Source organism: Thunnus thynnus, chromosome 7, assembly GCF_963924715.1.
Source record: "Thunnus thynnus chromosome 7, fThuThy2.1, whole genome shotgun sequence".
NCBI classification, from domain to species: domain Eukaryota; kingdom Metazoa; phylum Chordata; class Actinopteri; order Scombriformes; family Scombridae; genus Thunnus; species Thunnus thynnus.
Window position 1 is genome coordinate 32,850,938 of NC_089523.1, and position 14,647 is coordinate 32,865,584.

At 39.7% G+C, this 14,647-nt stretch overlaps 1 protein-coding gene across 2 annotated transcripts in view; it reads left to right on the forward strand.

The window, feature by feature from the left end:
• Positions 1-9,973, forward strand: part of timm50 (translocase of inner mitochondrial membrane 50 homolog (S. cerevisiae)) — a 51,711-nt gene extending 41,738 nt beyond the window's left edge. For both annotated transcript variants that reach the window (XM_067595558.1, XM_067595557.1), the window contains exons 9-11: positions 5,357-5,513; positions 6,613-6,719; positions 6,810-9,973. In XM_067595558.1, the coding sequence (XP_067451659.1) occupies positions 5,357-5,513; positions 6,613-6,719; positions 6,810-6,908 (363 nt within the window). In that variant the 3' untranslated portion in view covers positions 6,909-9,973. The remainder of the gene's footprint in view (positions 1-5,356; positions 5,514-6,612; positions 6,720-6,809) is intronic.
• The last annotated feature ends 4,674 nt before the right edge of the window (positions 9,974-14,647 follow it).

A 14,647-nucleotide genomic window follows, 5' to 3' on the forward strand; every position in this document is an offset into this window, starting at 1 on the left:
TCTCTCTCTCTCTCTCTCTCTCTCTCTCCTTTCCCTCTTATCTCACCTCCCTTTCACCCGCCTTCCTTCCCTCGTCTCTCTCGTTGAGTTCGCTCCGTCTCTTCTACTCCCCCCCCCCTTCCCTCCTCCTCCTCCTCCTCCTCCACCTCCACCTCCTCCTTCTGTCTCCCTCCAACTGTCATCTCTCCCTGTGTTTTATTGGAGGACAGTCTGGAGGTTGTAAGGAGCTGGTTAACCTACTTCCCAGAGAGAAGACACACTTATCATCTCATCTCCATAATGCCAAGACAGAGAGGAACGCAACAGATGCTAAGAGAGAGTTATTAATGCTCCATATGCTAAGGGAGAGTTATAAACGCTACAGATGTCAAGCGAAAGTTGGTAAACACCACATGGAGTTATTAAAAAATATTGTTTTATTTATGGCTGTGGATGCACATTTTCTGCCAGCGACCGTTTTAATCCAAATACTATCGAATGAAAACTAGACGTCTGCAGCTGTGCATGCATGTAGCATGTAGCATATAGCATGTGTTCATAAAAAACAACAGAAAACATAACATGCATAAACATACATTTGGAGTAATTTCTGCTTCTTTCTCAAGAGAACTTGTGGAGCTCAGGGATCTAATCTGGTCGAATACGTCGATAATTCAGTGAATGTTCTGACAATAATTAACAAGAATTTTCCGTTAGAGAGAAATGTCACATATAAGGTCAACGGTTAAGGTCATTTAGAAAGTACGGGGATCTAATTGTCACCTGATGACAAAGTCTAACAACAATGCATTGGCTCATGAGTCAAAGTACAGTAGCCAGAATGTGCCAATCCTGGAAGTGATGATGACGAAATTGCTGCTTTTCTGAAGAGTCGACACACATCAGCTCTGAGGAATAAAACACTGGAATAAACCGACGGTTTCATACGAGTCAGCAAATACTTTTCAACTGTCAAAACAAAATCATGTCTGTTGTTGTTTTAAAATTTGGGCAACAGAAATGTATAAAATGATCATATCATTACAATACGCTTCCACTGATAAAAGATATGAATTATCGCTCAGTATTAATGTTTTATGTTCGTTTATTATACAAACTTTTCATGTATATCCATCAGCCAAAATGTGTTTGGACTAAAGCTGCAATACATCAGTTTATAAACCACTGAGTCAGTTGAATCGCTGCCTCAGTAAGTAACGCAGCGTCACAGCAAGACAAACTGTAAACTTTTACACATTCTTGTCTCTAAATGATCTAAATATATAACCGTGATGGAAACGGAGGACGGAAGCGAGCGACTGCATTTCCTGCTCCGGTGTTAAAAGCAGCGTCGTCTCCTCTACTGTCCAGTGTGATCGACTCTCCAGCTGTCAGCAGCCAATCAGGAGAGACTCTCTCTTTTATAACCGAACTTATACCAAGAACTCAAGCTTTTTAACTGTTTTTCATGTGGAAATCAGATGTTTTCACATCACAGATGATGAACAACAGAAATTAAAACAAGTTAAAACATGAGTCATGTAGCTGTTATATCAGTTCAGTTGCGCAGCTGCTCTGCAGGTGATTTTACTGCAACCGGATGGAGATATGAATAATATCTCTTATAGGAGTTTAGTATTGAGTCCTTAGTCAGGGACTGCTATTAACCATATTAAGCTAATGAAATACCTTCTCCAGATACTTGATCAATTTTGTAGCTTCAAAAATGTGCCCATAGAGCATAATCTGGATTTAGTAGAAAAGTATAATAATATTCTGTGTGATCAGCAGCGTATTGAGCGTTTTCTACTAGTTGTTTTATGATAATTCCTCCATAAGCCACGGCGTTGACCTTCCTTCACCCTCTCATCAAACCCGCAGACCAACATCCAGCTATTGTTTGCTGCCCTGCATCTGAGCGTCGGCTGCAGGCCTGAAATGGATCAGACGTCTTATTGTTTGTTGGCTGTTGCCGGGATAAGAAACACAACAGTTGGATTAACTGTCTTCCTTCGAACTTTGTTGTTGTTGATGTTTTTTTTAACTCTGGCCTGCTGTCCCTGCAGAGTTCTGTGTTTCTCATCATGTGTTTGTTGTTGTCAGCTTGTTGTCGAGTTTACACATGACAGACAACATGACACAAAAGTTAATTAAAAACATGAAATATTTAAAATATCACACATGAACTCACATAAAAGTAAAAACAAAAGAGGCCTGCTCTCATTTACTTTTCCAGGCTTGATTAAATGTAGGTCTTTCATAAATGTATTTCTTTGCAATCATCAGTCGATTAAGAGAAAATGAATCATCGATCGTTTGAGTCATTTTTCAAGCAAAAATGTCATGTCAACATTTTCTGCCTGCAGCTTCTCACGTGTGACTTCAGAAGTGAATTTCCGTTAGTCAGAAAACAAGCAAATGGAAGATTTCACTGCAGCCTCCGTGGAAATTTCACTGTTATTTAACATTTCATAGACTAATTGATTCATTGAGAAAATAACAGACAGATGAATAAATACTGAAAACAATCGTTAGTTGCAGCTCTACTTTAATAAGTGTATATTTTCAATTTTAAGATTTCTCTGCACCTGAAAAACTATCAGAAAACATATTATTATCATATATTATATACGACATATATTAATCTCACCGTCTTGGCTGCAGCATAACTTCATTTAATAGGATTTTAAAAATGGTGATTTCTAACGGTTTTAAAGGAGACATATTCTGCTTTTTGTTATTTATATCCTGTTCTGATGTCGGATGTTAAACATGGTCAAAGTTCCAAAACTCGAGGTGAACGTATGTAGAAATGCTGCCTGCAAGTCAAAAGTCAGGGCTTCAACCTGCCCTTACGCCTTGTTTGCAAAGTTACCTCTACTTCCTCCTCGTAATGAAAACAGATTGGCTGGTTGCTAAGGTGGTTGCTAAGGCGTTTCCATTTGTTGTTCAGCTCCAACATGTACGGATGGATTTGAGGAGTTGACATTTGGAGTAAAGAAGGAGAAAAAGAAGTGAAATCCTGCTACTATAGTTTGTTTACGTAGCCTCCGGAGCCGGAGGAAGCTTCCTGAAAGCTGACCAATCAGAACAGAGTGGGCTCATCAGGAGGGCGGGGCCTTAAAGAGACAGGAGCTAAAACAGCCTGTTTCAGACAGAGGCTGAACTGAGGGGCTGCATAAAGGACTAGTAGAAGATAAATAAGGAGTTTTTAACTGGAAATCATGCAAAGATATTCCAGTAGAGCCCCAGAATATTAATATAGAGGTGGAAATGTGCTGTTTGGAAACAATCAGCAAAGTAATTATCTCTCTGTAAAGGAGTTTAGAGTTCAGAGCTACATTAAGCTAAAACCAACACAACAAACGCAGGGTGTTTGTCTCCGAGGTTAGCACTGACAGCGATTTAAAAATACACCAACAAAACAGGACAACAAGTCATTTCTGGTGTTGTTTTGACAGTGGATCAGTTTTAAATATTGCAGGAAGTAACGGACCAACAAGCAGCAGCTGCAGTGAGCTGCTGGATGTATTTCTGCACAGTATAAACTCACTTATTATGGTGTTTCAAATTGCCCCAAGTAATTGTTTTGTACATTTAATAATGTTCCAGATAGGAATGAAAGTTTTTTGCTGTTCACAGTGATCAGAAACCGTCACAAAGGAGCAAATAAAATCATATTTGTTCATATTTTGATCTGCAGTGCGAACAGCTGCAGTGACACGGCGTGACGCACGTGTGTGTGTGACTGGTTTCCTCTGCTGGACGTTGACGGCGGCAACAGCAGCATCTGCTCTTCACAGCAGTAGATGTTCCTCACAGCAGTAGATGTCATTTCTGTTTCTAATCTCCCAAAACAGAGACAGCAGCAGCAGCAGCAGCAGCCACAGATGGCTCCTGCCAATAACATCACAGAGCAGATTTGACGTGTGTGTGTGGCATTTTCATACAAAGACAGACAGAGAGAAGTGTGGCGGTGTGGAAGTTGTCAGGGCGCGACCTTTCATTGATGGAACTCAGTGTGAGTAAAAAGAGTTAACCTACCAGCCAGGGACGAACTCTCTTTTAGTTGTATTCATATTTGAACCAGAGCTGCAACTAATCATTTTCATTGTCAATTAATCTGTCGTGTATTTTCTCAATTAATCGATAAATTGTTTGGTCTTAAAAAGTGTTGATCGAAGCCAAAGATGCATCTTAAAATGTCAAAGATATTCAGTTTACTGTCATAAAGGACTAAATAAACCAGAAAATATTCACATTTAAGAAGCTGGAATCAGAGAATTTGGATGTTTTTATTTTTAAAAAATGACTCAAAACAAATTAAATCAATGTTCAAAATAGTTGCAGATTCATTTTTCTTTTTTTTGTCATTACACAAGAGAGTAAGAAGCTCTTCAACAAGCAATAAACAACAAAAATGAGGAGCAATTAGTAATTCAAATAAGCTAAATATATACTACATTACTAATTATCTCCAATAGAAACATGGATATAAATCTTGTGGCATCCTTTGCTCATATTTAAAGCCATCAAACCATTTACAGTGAGAATAAGGATGAATGTAAATATCATTATTGTGTGTGCAGACACTTAAGTTTACTCAACACACACACACAGTAAGACAGATGCCTGTTATTCACACACACACACACACACACACACACACACACACAGAGCAGCTTCAGCAGCAGTTTTTAGGGGGGGGTGGAGGGGGAGGAGGGGGGGTGGCTGGGCACCAGATGAGCCTGGTGATGGAGACAAGGAGCAGCGTCCCTCTCCATCTGTCTCACACACACACACACCAGCTGGAGCCACCAGAGAAAGTGTGTTTTGTGGGTTTTAATCTCTGTGAATATTAAGGATCATTAAGATAATAAAGTTCCTCATTTGATTAGTCCTTAACCTCTTCCTCCTCCTCCTCCTCCTTCTACCATAGACCCATTTTTGTCTTTTTTTTATGGGGGGGGACATGTGATCTTTAGGGGGAGACAGTATGTGTCACATAGAAGTGGTGATACATCATCTGAAAGCTGATGCAGCTCAGCACTGTGTGTCACTTTTTTCTAGTCATAAATCTGTAATAAACATGTTTTTGTTAGGCGTCTATTCAAATTTTGCAAGTTTAGAGTGTATAAGGGCTTAGAACATTATGATAGAAGTATATAATGATCATTCCTATGCTCAGTTATGTCTCATGAGTTAGGGTTAGGGTTGATACCATTTGTTACACAGATTTGGTGCAAAATTTAACCGTTTTTAAGAGGTTAAAAGGGTTTTGATTTCTGGTGTTTACCATCAGAGATCTGAAACGTTTCCATCGTCGTCAGTTTCTCTTAACACACCTCAACCCGTGTGTCCGTCTCTTCTGTTTCAGGACGTGTCGTGTCTGAACCGGGACACCAGTAAGGTGATCGTGGTGGACTGTAAGCGGGAGGCGTTCAGCCTGCAGCCCTTCAACGGCATGGCTCTGAAGAAATGGGACGGCAACTCGGAGGACCGAACGCTCTACGACCTCGCCAACTTCCTCAAGAGTGAGACACCGATCCTTTCCATCTGCTCTTTAGCTATAATCCATATTTTTATAACAGTGTCTGAGGTGTCAGTAATGTGTTGGTTGTGGCTCGTAGTGATGAACCTACAGAGACTCTGCAGCTCCTCTCGGCTTTACGGAGCTTTATAGTGAGTTTCAGCTCATTGTTTATCTGTCCGGCTGCAACTTTACTGTTCTGGTTCACTCTCAGCGTCTCTCATAGCGTCGTTTTCAGAGAAAAAGCTGTAAAAAGCCGCTGTACACTACCTGCTCAGCACCAAACAAACAGACACAGTTAGCTGTAGACTAGCTGGTGAACATAGTGGAGCATTTAGCAGCTGAAGAGCCAGATATTTCCCTCAGCTAAAAGCTAAAAGAGAGTGAATATTGGACTTACATTCACCAGGTGGACAGAAACACGATCCACATGAATGCTGGATGTGGAAATATGCGACTGTTTGCTAAACAAGTTCAATATAAATGCTGCTTTTCCAGCGCAGCAGAAATGTTCCTAAGAGGTTTTAAACAGACCTGCAAACACAGATTTAAGCATCTTTCACACAACAAAATGAAATTTGTTATTCCATTAGTTTAAAGTTTAAACTTTGCTGATTTTCCACAGTTATATTTACCATTTGATGTGTCAATTAGACCAAAGTTACTGAATTTCATCCTAAAATACACTGAATATCATAATGTTATCTCTGCTTAACTTTAATATAACTTATACAGTGTTGTTTATGTTATTATGTATTGTGTGAAGGCGAGGCTGTGCAGAGAAGCACTGGGTGGATGGATACACCAGCAAGAAATAGTTCCAGCCCTAAAACCACAAACTGTTGTTCTTACATATCAGTTTGTTTACAGATGAAACAAACCAGATGCAGCTTGTTAATCAGTGAGTTTTAGTGTTGATAGGTGTGAGCCAAACTAACTGTTACCCTCCGCTTCCAGTCTTTATGCTAAGCTACGCTAACCGTGTCCTGACTTCACACACTAGACTGACATCATTCTGAACATTTCTCTGTCAGAAAGTCAAATAAACGAGTTTGAGTTTTGTATCTGCGGCTGTTTCACCTCCTCTCTTCTTCTTCTGTCAGCCATCGCTCTGAGCGGCGTGGACGACGTGCGCTCGGTGTTGGAGAACTACGCTCTGGAGGACGACCCCATCGACGCCTTCAAGCGCAGACAGGCTCAGCTGGCGAAGGTAGGAGGAGGAGGAGAAATCAAACGCACCTCACGACCGTCTGTCTCTACTTTCTTTGTTTTTGATGTTATTCCTCCGTGTGTCCGTCAGGAGGAGGAGCAGCGTCTGGCCGAGCTCTCGCAGCAGAAGAAACAAGGACTCTCTCTCGGCTCCATCGCCTCGCGGTTCTGGCGCTCCAAGCAGCAGTGAGCCCCGCCCCCCTCTCACACGTCCACCAATCGCAGCCCGGCTGCCTGTCGGCGCAGAGGGGAGGGGCCAGAGGAGAAAGGGGGGAGGGAGGGGGGAGACCTGCGTACTGTAGCTGAGCGGTCTCCGCCGCCACAAACTACCAATCATGTCTCAGTGGGCGGGTCTGCGGTGCTGGAACAGAGCAAAGACATTGGCTGGCCTCTGCACCAATGATAGAGGCACTTCCTGGTTTTTTGGAGGCGGGGTGTCGGCGGCCCCCTCCCTTGGTCATCTTGGTGTCACCTGATGCGAATCAAGCTGCTGATTGGTTTAAAGAAAAAAAACCAAGAGAAAGGGGATCCAGGTCAGGTGAAAACTCTTGTTGTTGGCGGTCGGAGGCTGATCCGAGACCAGCGCTGCTATCGCCACTCCAGCTCTGGTCGGCTCGGCCGCTCGCAGGATCTGACCTGAGACCAGCGCTGCTCTGTCCTGCACCTCACCTGCAGAATGTTTCTTTTATTTCCTGTTCCTCTGTGTGTCTCAGACCGGCGCTGACGGCCCGAAAGAGACCATGTTCAATAATGAATATTGTTTATTACAATAAAAACAAAACAAATAGTAGTATTCTTAAGAGTTCATTGAATAAATATATGAGACTGTCAGAGTGAACGGCGGCGGCGTGGAGAGGCGCCACACCGAAGACTTGAACGGCAGCTGAGCAAACGGTGGAGAGAGGAGAAGAAGAGAGCTCAATAAAAAAAAAAAATTTAAAAAGATCCAATCCCAGTTTCACCATCGCAGATCAGATTTTGCAGAAACCTGCAGATGCATTCGGGCGGCGTCAGAGTCACATGATGCCGTCCCGTTGTGAGCAGGTGACGTTAACTTCAGTCTGTAAAGTTTCAACACTAATGCTGCCTTCAAACGGACTCTGTGACTCGTATTATAAGTCGTGAGAGAAATGTTCCTCGTGCATTTTGTAGCGTTGAAGTTAAGAGCAGCAGCAGAAGAAGAAGGAGTCGACCTTTTGTACATGACTGATGTTGTGTTCATGTCACTTTATTCAGACAGTAATTACGAGCAGCCGAGTGGTAAATAAGCGTTCAACGTCAGACTCCGACTTGTAATTCAGATCAGTTAATATTTAGGATTTGATCATCTCACTTCCTCCAACAGACTGATGGTTACATTAAATTAACACTTAATAGATTTGATGCAGCTAATTTAAAACGAGCTTTATACACTGTTTGATCTGCTGGAAATATGTAACACAAGATAAATCACTAATTTAAGCTTTTTAAATGGTGAGACAGTCGGAGTAACCAGCTTGGAACGATGAGCAAAAGCTCCTGAGTCGGAATAACGGGAGGTTTTCCTTTTTCTTCCTGTTCAGCTGATGTTACGTTACGAGCAACTGCAGAGAAGGAACGTCAAACAGTGATGACGTCTGATAAGTAAAGACGTCCCGATCAATTTTTATGCCCCCAGTATGAGTCCTTTAATATCAGGCAATTAATTAAACATGTATCTGACACACTGAATAAACAGCTTTAGCTACTAAATCTGATAAACTTTATTTTTCAGGAGCTTCTTGATCCAAATACTGAAGGTTGAAACTATGATCAGCTTAGTTTATTGATCTGATCAGTTGAACTGGAGACTCATTTGTTGGAACTACAGAAACACTGATTGTACGGTTGTGTTACAGAGTGGAGCGTCTTCCCTTCACAAATGATCTTTGGTCGAGTTACAGACACACGAACCGACAACAGACGAGTTTCATTTGAAGGTTAATTAGTGACGGCTGATATGAGCTGCAGCCCGACACGTTTGTCATTTTAACCAAAAGCTGAAAATGGCGCCCAGTGTGACTGAGATTAGAGCTCAGCCAATCAGAGATCAGCGTCAGAACTCTCTTCATTTCCTCTCATATAAGTAGTGAGATGTTGCACTGAAGGCTGCTGTAAATGAGAGAAAGGATGGTTTTTAATCTGGTTTATTTTAGACTACGTCTACGTTAAGTTGGCTAAATTCTAAAATGCTGTTTTTGTGCAAAAACATGCGTCCACAGCAGGAGTTTCAGTTCGATGGTGCAAATACCTCCGTCCATGTGTATTTTAGAGTTTAACCGGCTTGATTTAGACGCAGTCTCTGGACGCCATGTTGGAAAAGCTCCTTTGTAGTCTGCACAGAGGAGCAAATATCCATGAATCTGCGCAGATCGACATCTCTAACACCAGGAATTCTATTTAAAAAACAGACGTGTACATGAGAACTAATGTCACATGACTGTCTCCTTTTTTTTTTATGGCACTGTCCACACTTCATACGGTTTAAACCAGCTCTGCTTTTCATTCTTCACACAACTTCTGACTCTTTTCATGAGAAACACGAGCGCAACAAGAGCACAAATGTGTTTGACAGACTGAACATGACGTCACTTGAAGGCAGCATTAGATCAGACGGTGGACTTTGATGTTGTGTCTCTGCTGAAAAAAAAAAATCCAACAGCGGTGTTGCATTCAAGTCCCGTCCTACCAAAAGAGTTCTGCTAAAAGATATATTAATGTGTTTAAAATATGCAAAACCAAATATATTGTAATATATCTCCAACATGCTCTTAAACGTAAAGTACAAATCTATCATATTCAGATTAATATGACAACAGAGAAGAGAAGATTTGAACATAAAAACAGGTTAATGAGCAAGAAAACGTCTGAATTACTGACACAAAACCTGAGTTTTCCACCATGTGTAGAAGGTTTTGGGTTCCTACTTTTCCAAAAACTCAATGAGGAACATTTTCTCTACAGTTTCTACTTGACGTGAAAAGTCCTACTAAGATCAGGCAGCATGTGAAGGCAGCTTCAGTATGGCGGGACGTGCAGGAAACATGTAAAATGTGCATGTTGATGGTTGTCATGTGTGTGTGTTTTTGGGGTTCAGCCGTTGGTCTCAGCTGCTGTTAACGAGCTCTGTCAGTAGACGCTAAACTCCAGTTTTGGTTGAGAACTCGTGTTGTTGCTGGAGTTGTTTTTACATAAATATAAATATAAATGTGAATAAAGCTGAAAACCTGCAGTGAAGTACAGAATGTGGAGACTTTTCCTCTTTTTGTGGTTCTTCTTTGTGGCCCCGACAGGAAACTTCAAGCCTCTCAGATAAAATCGCAGCGATTAGTCGATCAGCGGAAAAATATTCTGCAACTTTTTTTGATGATCGAATAATCGTTTTAGTCCTTTTTTTTTTTAAGCGAATTGCAAAAATATTTAGCGGTTTCAGCTTCTGAAATGTGAAGATTTGATGCTTTTCTGTGTCATACATGATAGAGAGCTGTTTGTATTTAGGATTTGAACTGTTGATCAGACACAACGAGACGTTTGAAGACGTCAGGAACTCTGAGTTCTGCTCTCAGAGTCCTCGAGAGCAGAACTCAGAGTTCCTGCGCTGACTTTAGCTCAGATATGAAACCTCCTGAATTCTGCAAATTGAAATGAATAAAACAGCAGTTTGCATGAACGCAGCTTGATTTTCTATGACTTCATGTTGAGTAGAGAAACAAAACATATGAATCAGTTTTTATCAATATTATTATGTTTCTGCCCGACTTCCATCTCCAGGACTCCAAAATATCACCATAGATGAGAGTTAAACTTAAATTAAGAAAGTTAATAAAAGTGCTCATACTACTAGGACCAGTAAAACCAGTAAAACCAAATGCAAGGACTCTACTTAAGCAATATTTTGAGGTACTTGTACTTTACTTGAGTATTTCCATGTGATGCTATTTTCTACATTTCAGAGGGAAATATTGTACTTTCTACTCCACTACATTTATTTGACAGCTTTAGTTACTTTTCACATGAAGATTTGACACAATGGATAATATAACAAGCTTTTAAAATACAACACATTGTTAAAGATGAAACCAGTGGTTTCCAACCTTTTTGGCTTTTGACGTCTTACAAAAAGCAGTGTGTAGTCGGGGTCACATTTCACATGTCTATGAGTTGTTAACAGCTCCACCAAATAGTGATTTTTCCCTCTAAACGTCTCACATGCTTTCATCTCAATAAATGTTCAAATGATCCAATTTCTGTATCAGAACTTTGTTTTTTCTTCTTTCCTCTCCCATTAATCATCTCACCACCCCTCAGATTTATCTGCTGACCCTTTGGAGGGGCCCGACCCCTAGGTTGGGAACCACTGGACTAAACTAGCTAACTGTATATAAAGTAGTGTAAACTAGCTCCACCTCCAGCAGCTACAACAGTAACATGCTGCTCTAACACTGATGCTTCACTATTAATAATCTAATGATGTCATATATAATAATATATCAGTCAGAGGGACCAAACCACTACTTTTACTGCAATACTTTAACTACATCAAGCTCATAATACTTATGTACTTTTATTGCAATACTTTAACTACATCAAGCTCATAATACTTATGTACTTTTATTGCAATACTTTAACTACATCAAGCTCATAATACTTATGTACTTTTACTGCAATACTTTAACTACATCAAGCTCATAATACTTATGTACTTTTACTGCAATACTTTAACTACATCAAGCTCATAATACTTATGTACTTTTACTGCAATACTTTAACTACATCAAGCTCATAATACTTATAATGGAGTATTTTTATATTGTTGTACTGGTAGTTTTACTGAAGTAAAGGATCTGAGTACTTCTTCCACTGCAACACAGGAGGATTTAAAGCATTTCAGCTAAAAGGTACATTTTTCCAAGTACTCAAAAATAGTTCAGTAACTCAGTTGCCAAAGTTTTTAAAGATTTAATGAACATTGTCCAACGTTTGGACGTAGCGCGTCGCGTGCAGAACAGGAAGGTTTAAATTAAAGAATATTTATAAATGTGTTTGTTGTTCAGAAACAAGAACAACAAACACATTTATACCTGAACAAGTGGAAATAAAGTTTAAGGAGGAACTGGAGAGAAATGAACCAGTCGTAAACAGCGAAGGAAAAACTGAGTCGTTAAAATCATTTACTGCTACGACCGGGAATCAAAATGCCCAAAAAATCCTGTTGAACAGATTCTGTTTTAAACTTTGATACGAGAGCCAACTTCACTCTAGATAAGCAAAAACTTCTGTCTGACTTTGGCTCAAAAACACAACATCAGGGCTTTACTTTCAACAGAATCTCAATATTTCCTTTATTAAAGATGTTGCACATGAAGCAGAACAGCAGCTTTGCCTCGTCATGTTTCTGTCTCCTCACTTTCTCTTTTTGGGTGTTTTTACTCTCAAACCAAGGAGAAGTTAGGGAGAATTAGGCTGATTTAAACTTTTCACTAAACAAAGACCTCCTGCAGAGATGTTCAATCCTTCTGGGCGGTTCAACAACGCAATTAGCATTCTGTATGTTTACAGCAGCTCAGAGGAAACCAGAAGTAAATGTCAGTGATGGAAGAAACACTCAGAACCTTTACTTCAGTAAAAGTACCAACACAACAATGTAGAAATACTCGATGTAGTTAAAGTATTGCAGTAAAAGTACATAAGTATTCTGAGCTTGATGTAGTTAAAGTATTGCAGTAAAAGTACATAAGTATTCTGAGCTTGATGTAGTTAAAGTATTGCAGTAAAAGTACATAAGTATTATGAGCTTGATGTAGTTAAAGTATTGCAGTAAAAGTAGTGGTTTGGTCCCTCTGACTGATATATTATTATATATGACATCATTAGATTATTAATAGTGAAGCATCAGTGTTAGAGCAGCATGTTACTGTTGTAGCTGCTGGAGGTGGAGCTAGTTTACACTACTTTATATACAGTTAGCTAGTTTAGTCCAGTGGTTCCCAACCTAGGGGTCGGGCCCCTCCAAAGGGTCAGCAGATAAATCTGAGGGGTGGTGAGATGATTAATGGGAGAGGAAAGAAGAAAAAACAAAGTTCTGATACACAAATCTGTTTTCAGTTTTTGGACTTTTTCTCTAATCTTTGATTTTTGCTGAAATATTGGATCATTTGAACATTTATTGAAATGAAAGCATGTGAGAAGTTTAGAGGGAAAAATCACTATTTGGTGGAGCTGTTAACAACTCATAGACATGTGAAATGTGACCCCGACTACACACTGCTTTTTGTAAGACGTCAAAAGCCAAAAAGGTTGGAAACCACTGGTTTCATCTTTAACAATGTGTTGTATTTTAAAAGCTTGTTATATTATCCATTGTGTCAAATCTTCATCTGAAAAGTAACTAAAGCTGTCAAATAAATGTAGTGGAGTAGAAAGTACAATATTTCCCTCTGAAATGTAGAAAGTAGCATCACATGGAAATACTCAAGTAAAGTACAAGTACCTCAAAATATTGCTTAAATACAGTACTTGGGTAAATGTACTGATTACAGAGCATATTTAAGCATCACATCAGTAATATTAGTCCTGTATGGAAGGCAAAAGACGACACACATAAAGATTATTTAAAGATTATACAGTTTGTTTACTTCTCTGTGTGTTGTGTTGTTGTATATTTTCAGTCCAACGTGCGAGAAAACAAAGCTGAAACCCGACCAGACCTCAGGAATCTTTCACATTCTCGGATTTAAAGCAGGAACCCTGCTGAGCCTTGAACCTGTAAAGCTGTTTTCCTTTTTCTCCCTCCCTGCTGGATTCCCGCTTCACCACCACCACCACCACCACCACCCGGCCTTTAATCCCCTGAAGGTGTCGGGACATTTTACCACCTCTGAAACACCGAGGTCCCGCCCGGCCTCATCGGCCCGGTATGGAAACCAGTTCGGACGAAAATGACGGGAAACGATGAATCTTCTTGTTGATATAAATATACAAACACGGTGATCGGTGAGCAGCAGCGGGAAGGTTTCCTCACTTTAACAGCAGCTCTGGATCTTTACCAGGCTGATAAACTTTACGGGGAAACCTATTTCTGCCAGGAAAAAAGGTTCCTATAAAAATAGAACTGATAAAAACACAAATAAAAGTCAGCAGATACAAGTCCTCATTATTATACAACAGAATTCTGACATATGAAATAAAAATTATGATAGTAAATCAAAATTCTGACTAATTTTGACTTTGATTATAGTGTTGAGTCATAATTTTGTCCTTGAATGTCACAATTTTTGACCTAGAAAGTTAAAATTTTACATTTCATTCCATATTTTTGACCATATTTTTTACTTTGCATCTCATAACTTAAGTCTGACATTTTACTTTGTATCATAATTTCTACTCAGGCAAAAATCTTTATAGTGTTTCTCATAATTTTGATTCATAAAGTCCAACTTTTTGCTTTGTATCTCATAATTTTTGAGTCAGAAATATTAATTTGCATCATAATTTTGATTTATAAAGTCTATTAAATTGACATTTTTACGTTATTTTTCATTATTGTGACATAGTATGTAACAATTTTGACTTTAAATATAATCATTTGACTGAATAATTTCCATTTTCATCTATTTCTTTTAAATTTAATGTTTTGGCAGGAATGAGCTTCCGTAGCTAACTGACAATAGCAGCAGCAGCAGAAACACTGATGGTGTTTGGAGTCCAGCAGGCTAACGAGCTTCTCAGACAATTATACTTTGAACTTGTGATATCGAACCTTCCCATCAGTCTTTGCATCTTTAGACGGTCGGGGGGACACGAGGGGTCGGGTTCAGGTCACATCAGAGGCGCCACTCAGATGTCCTCCTGGTGCTTTATTAGTGCAAAAATGAGGCATAGAAGAATCCACTTAGAGCATAATTGGTAAAT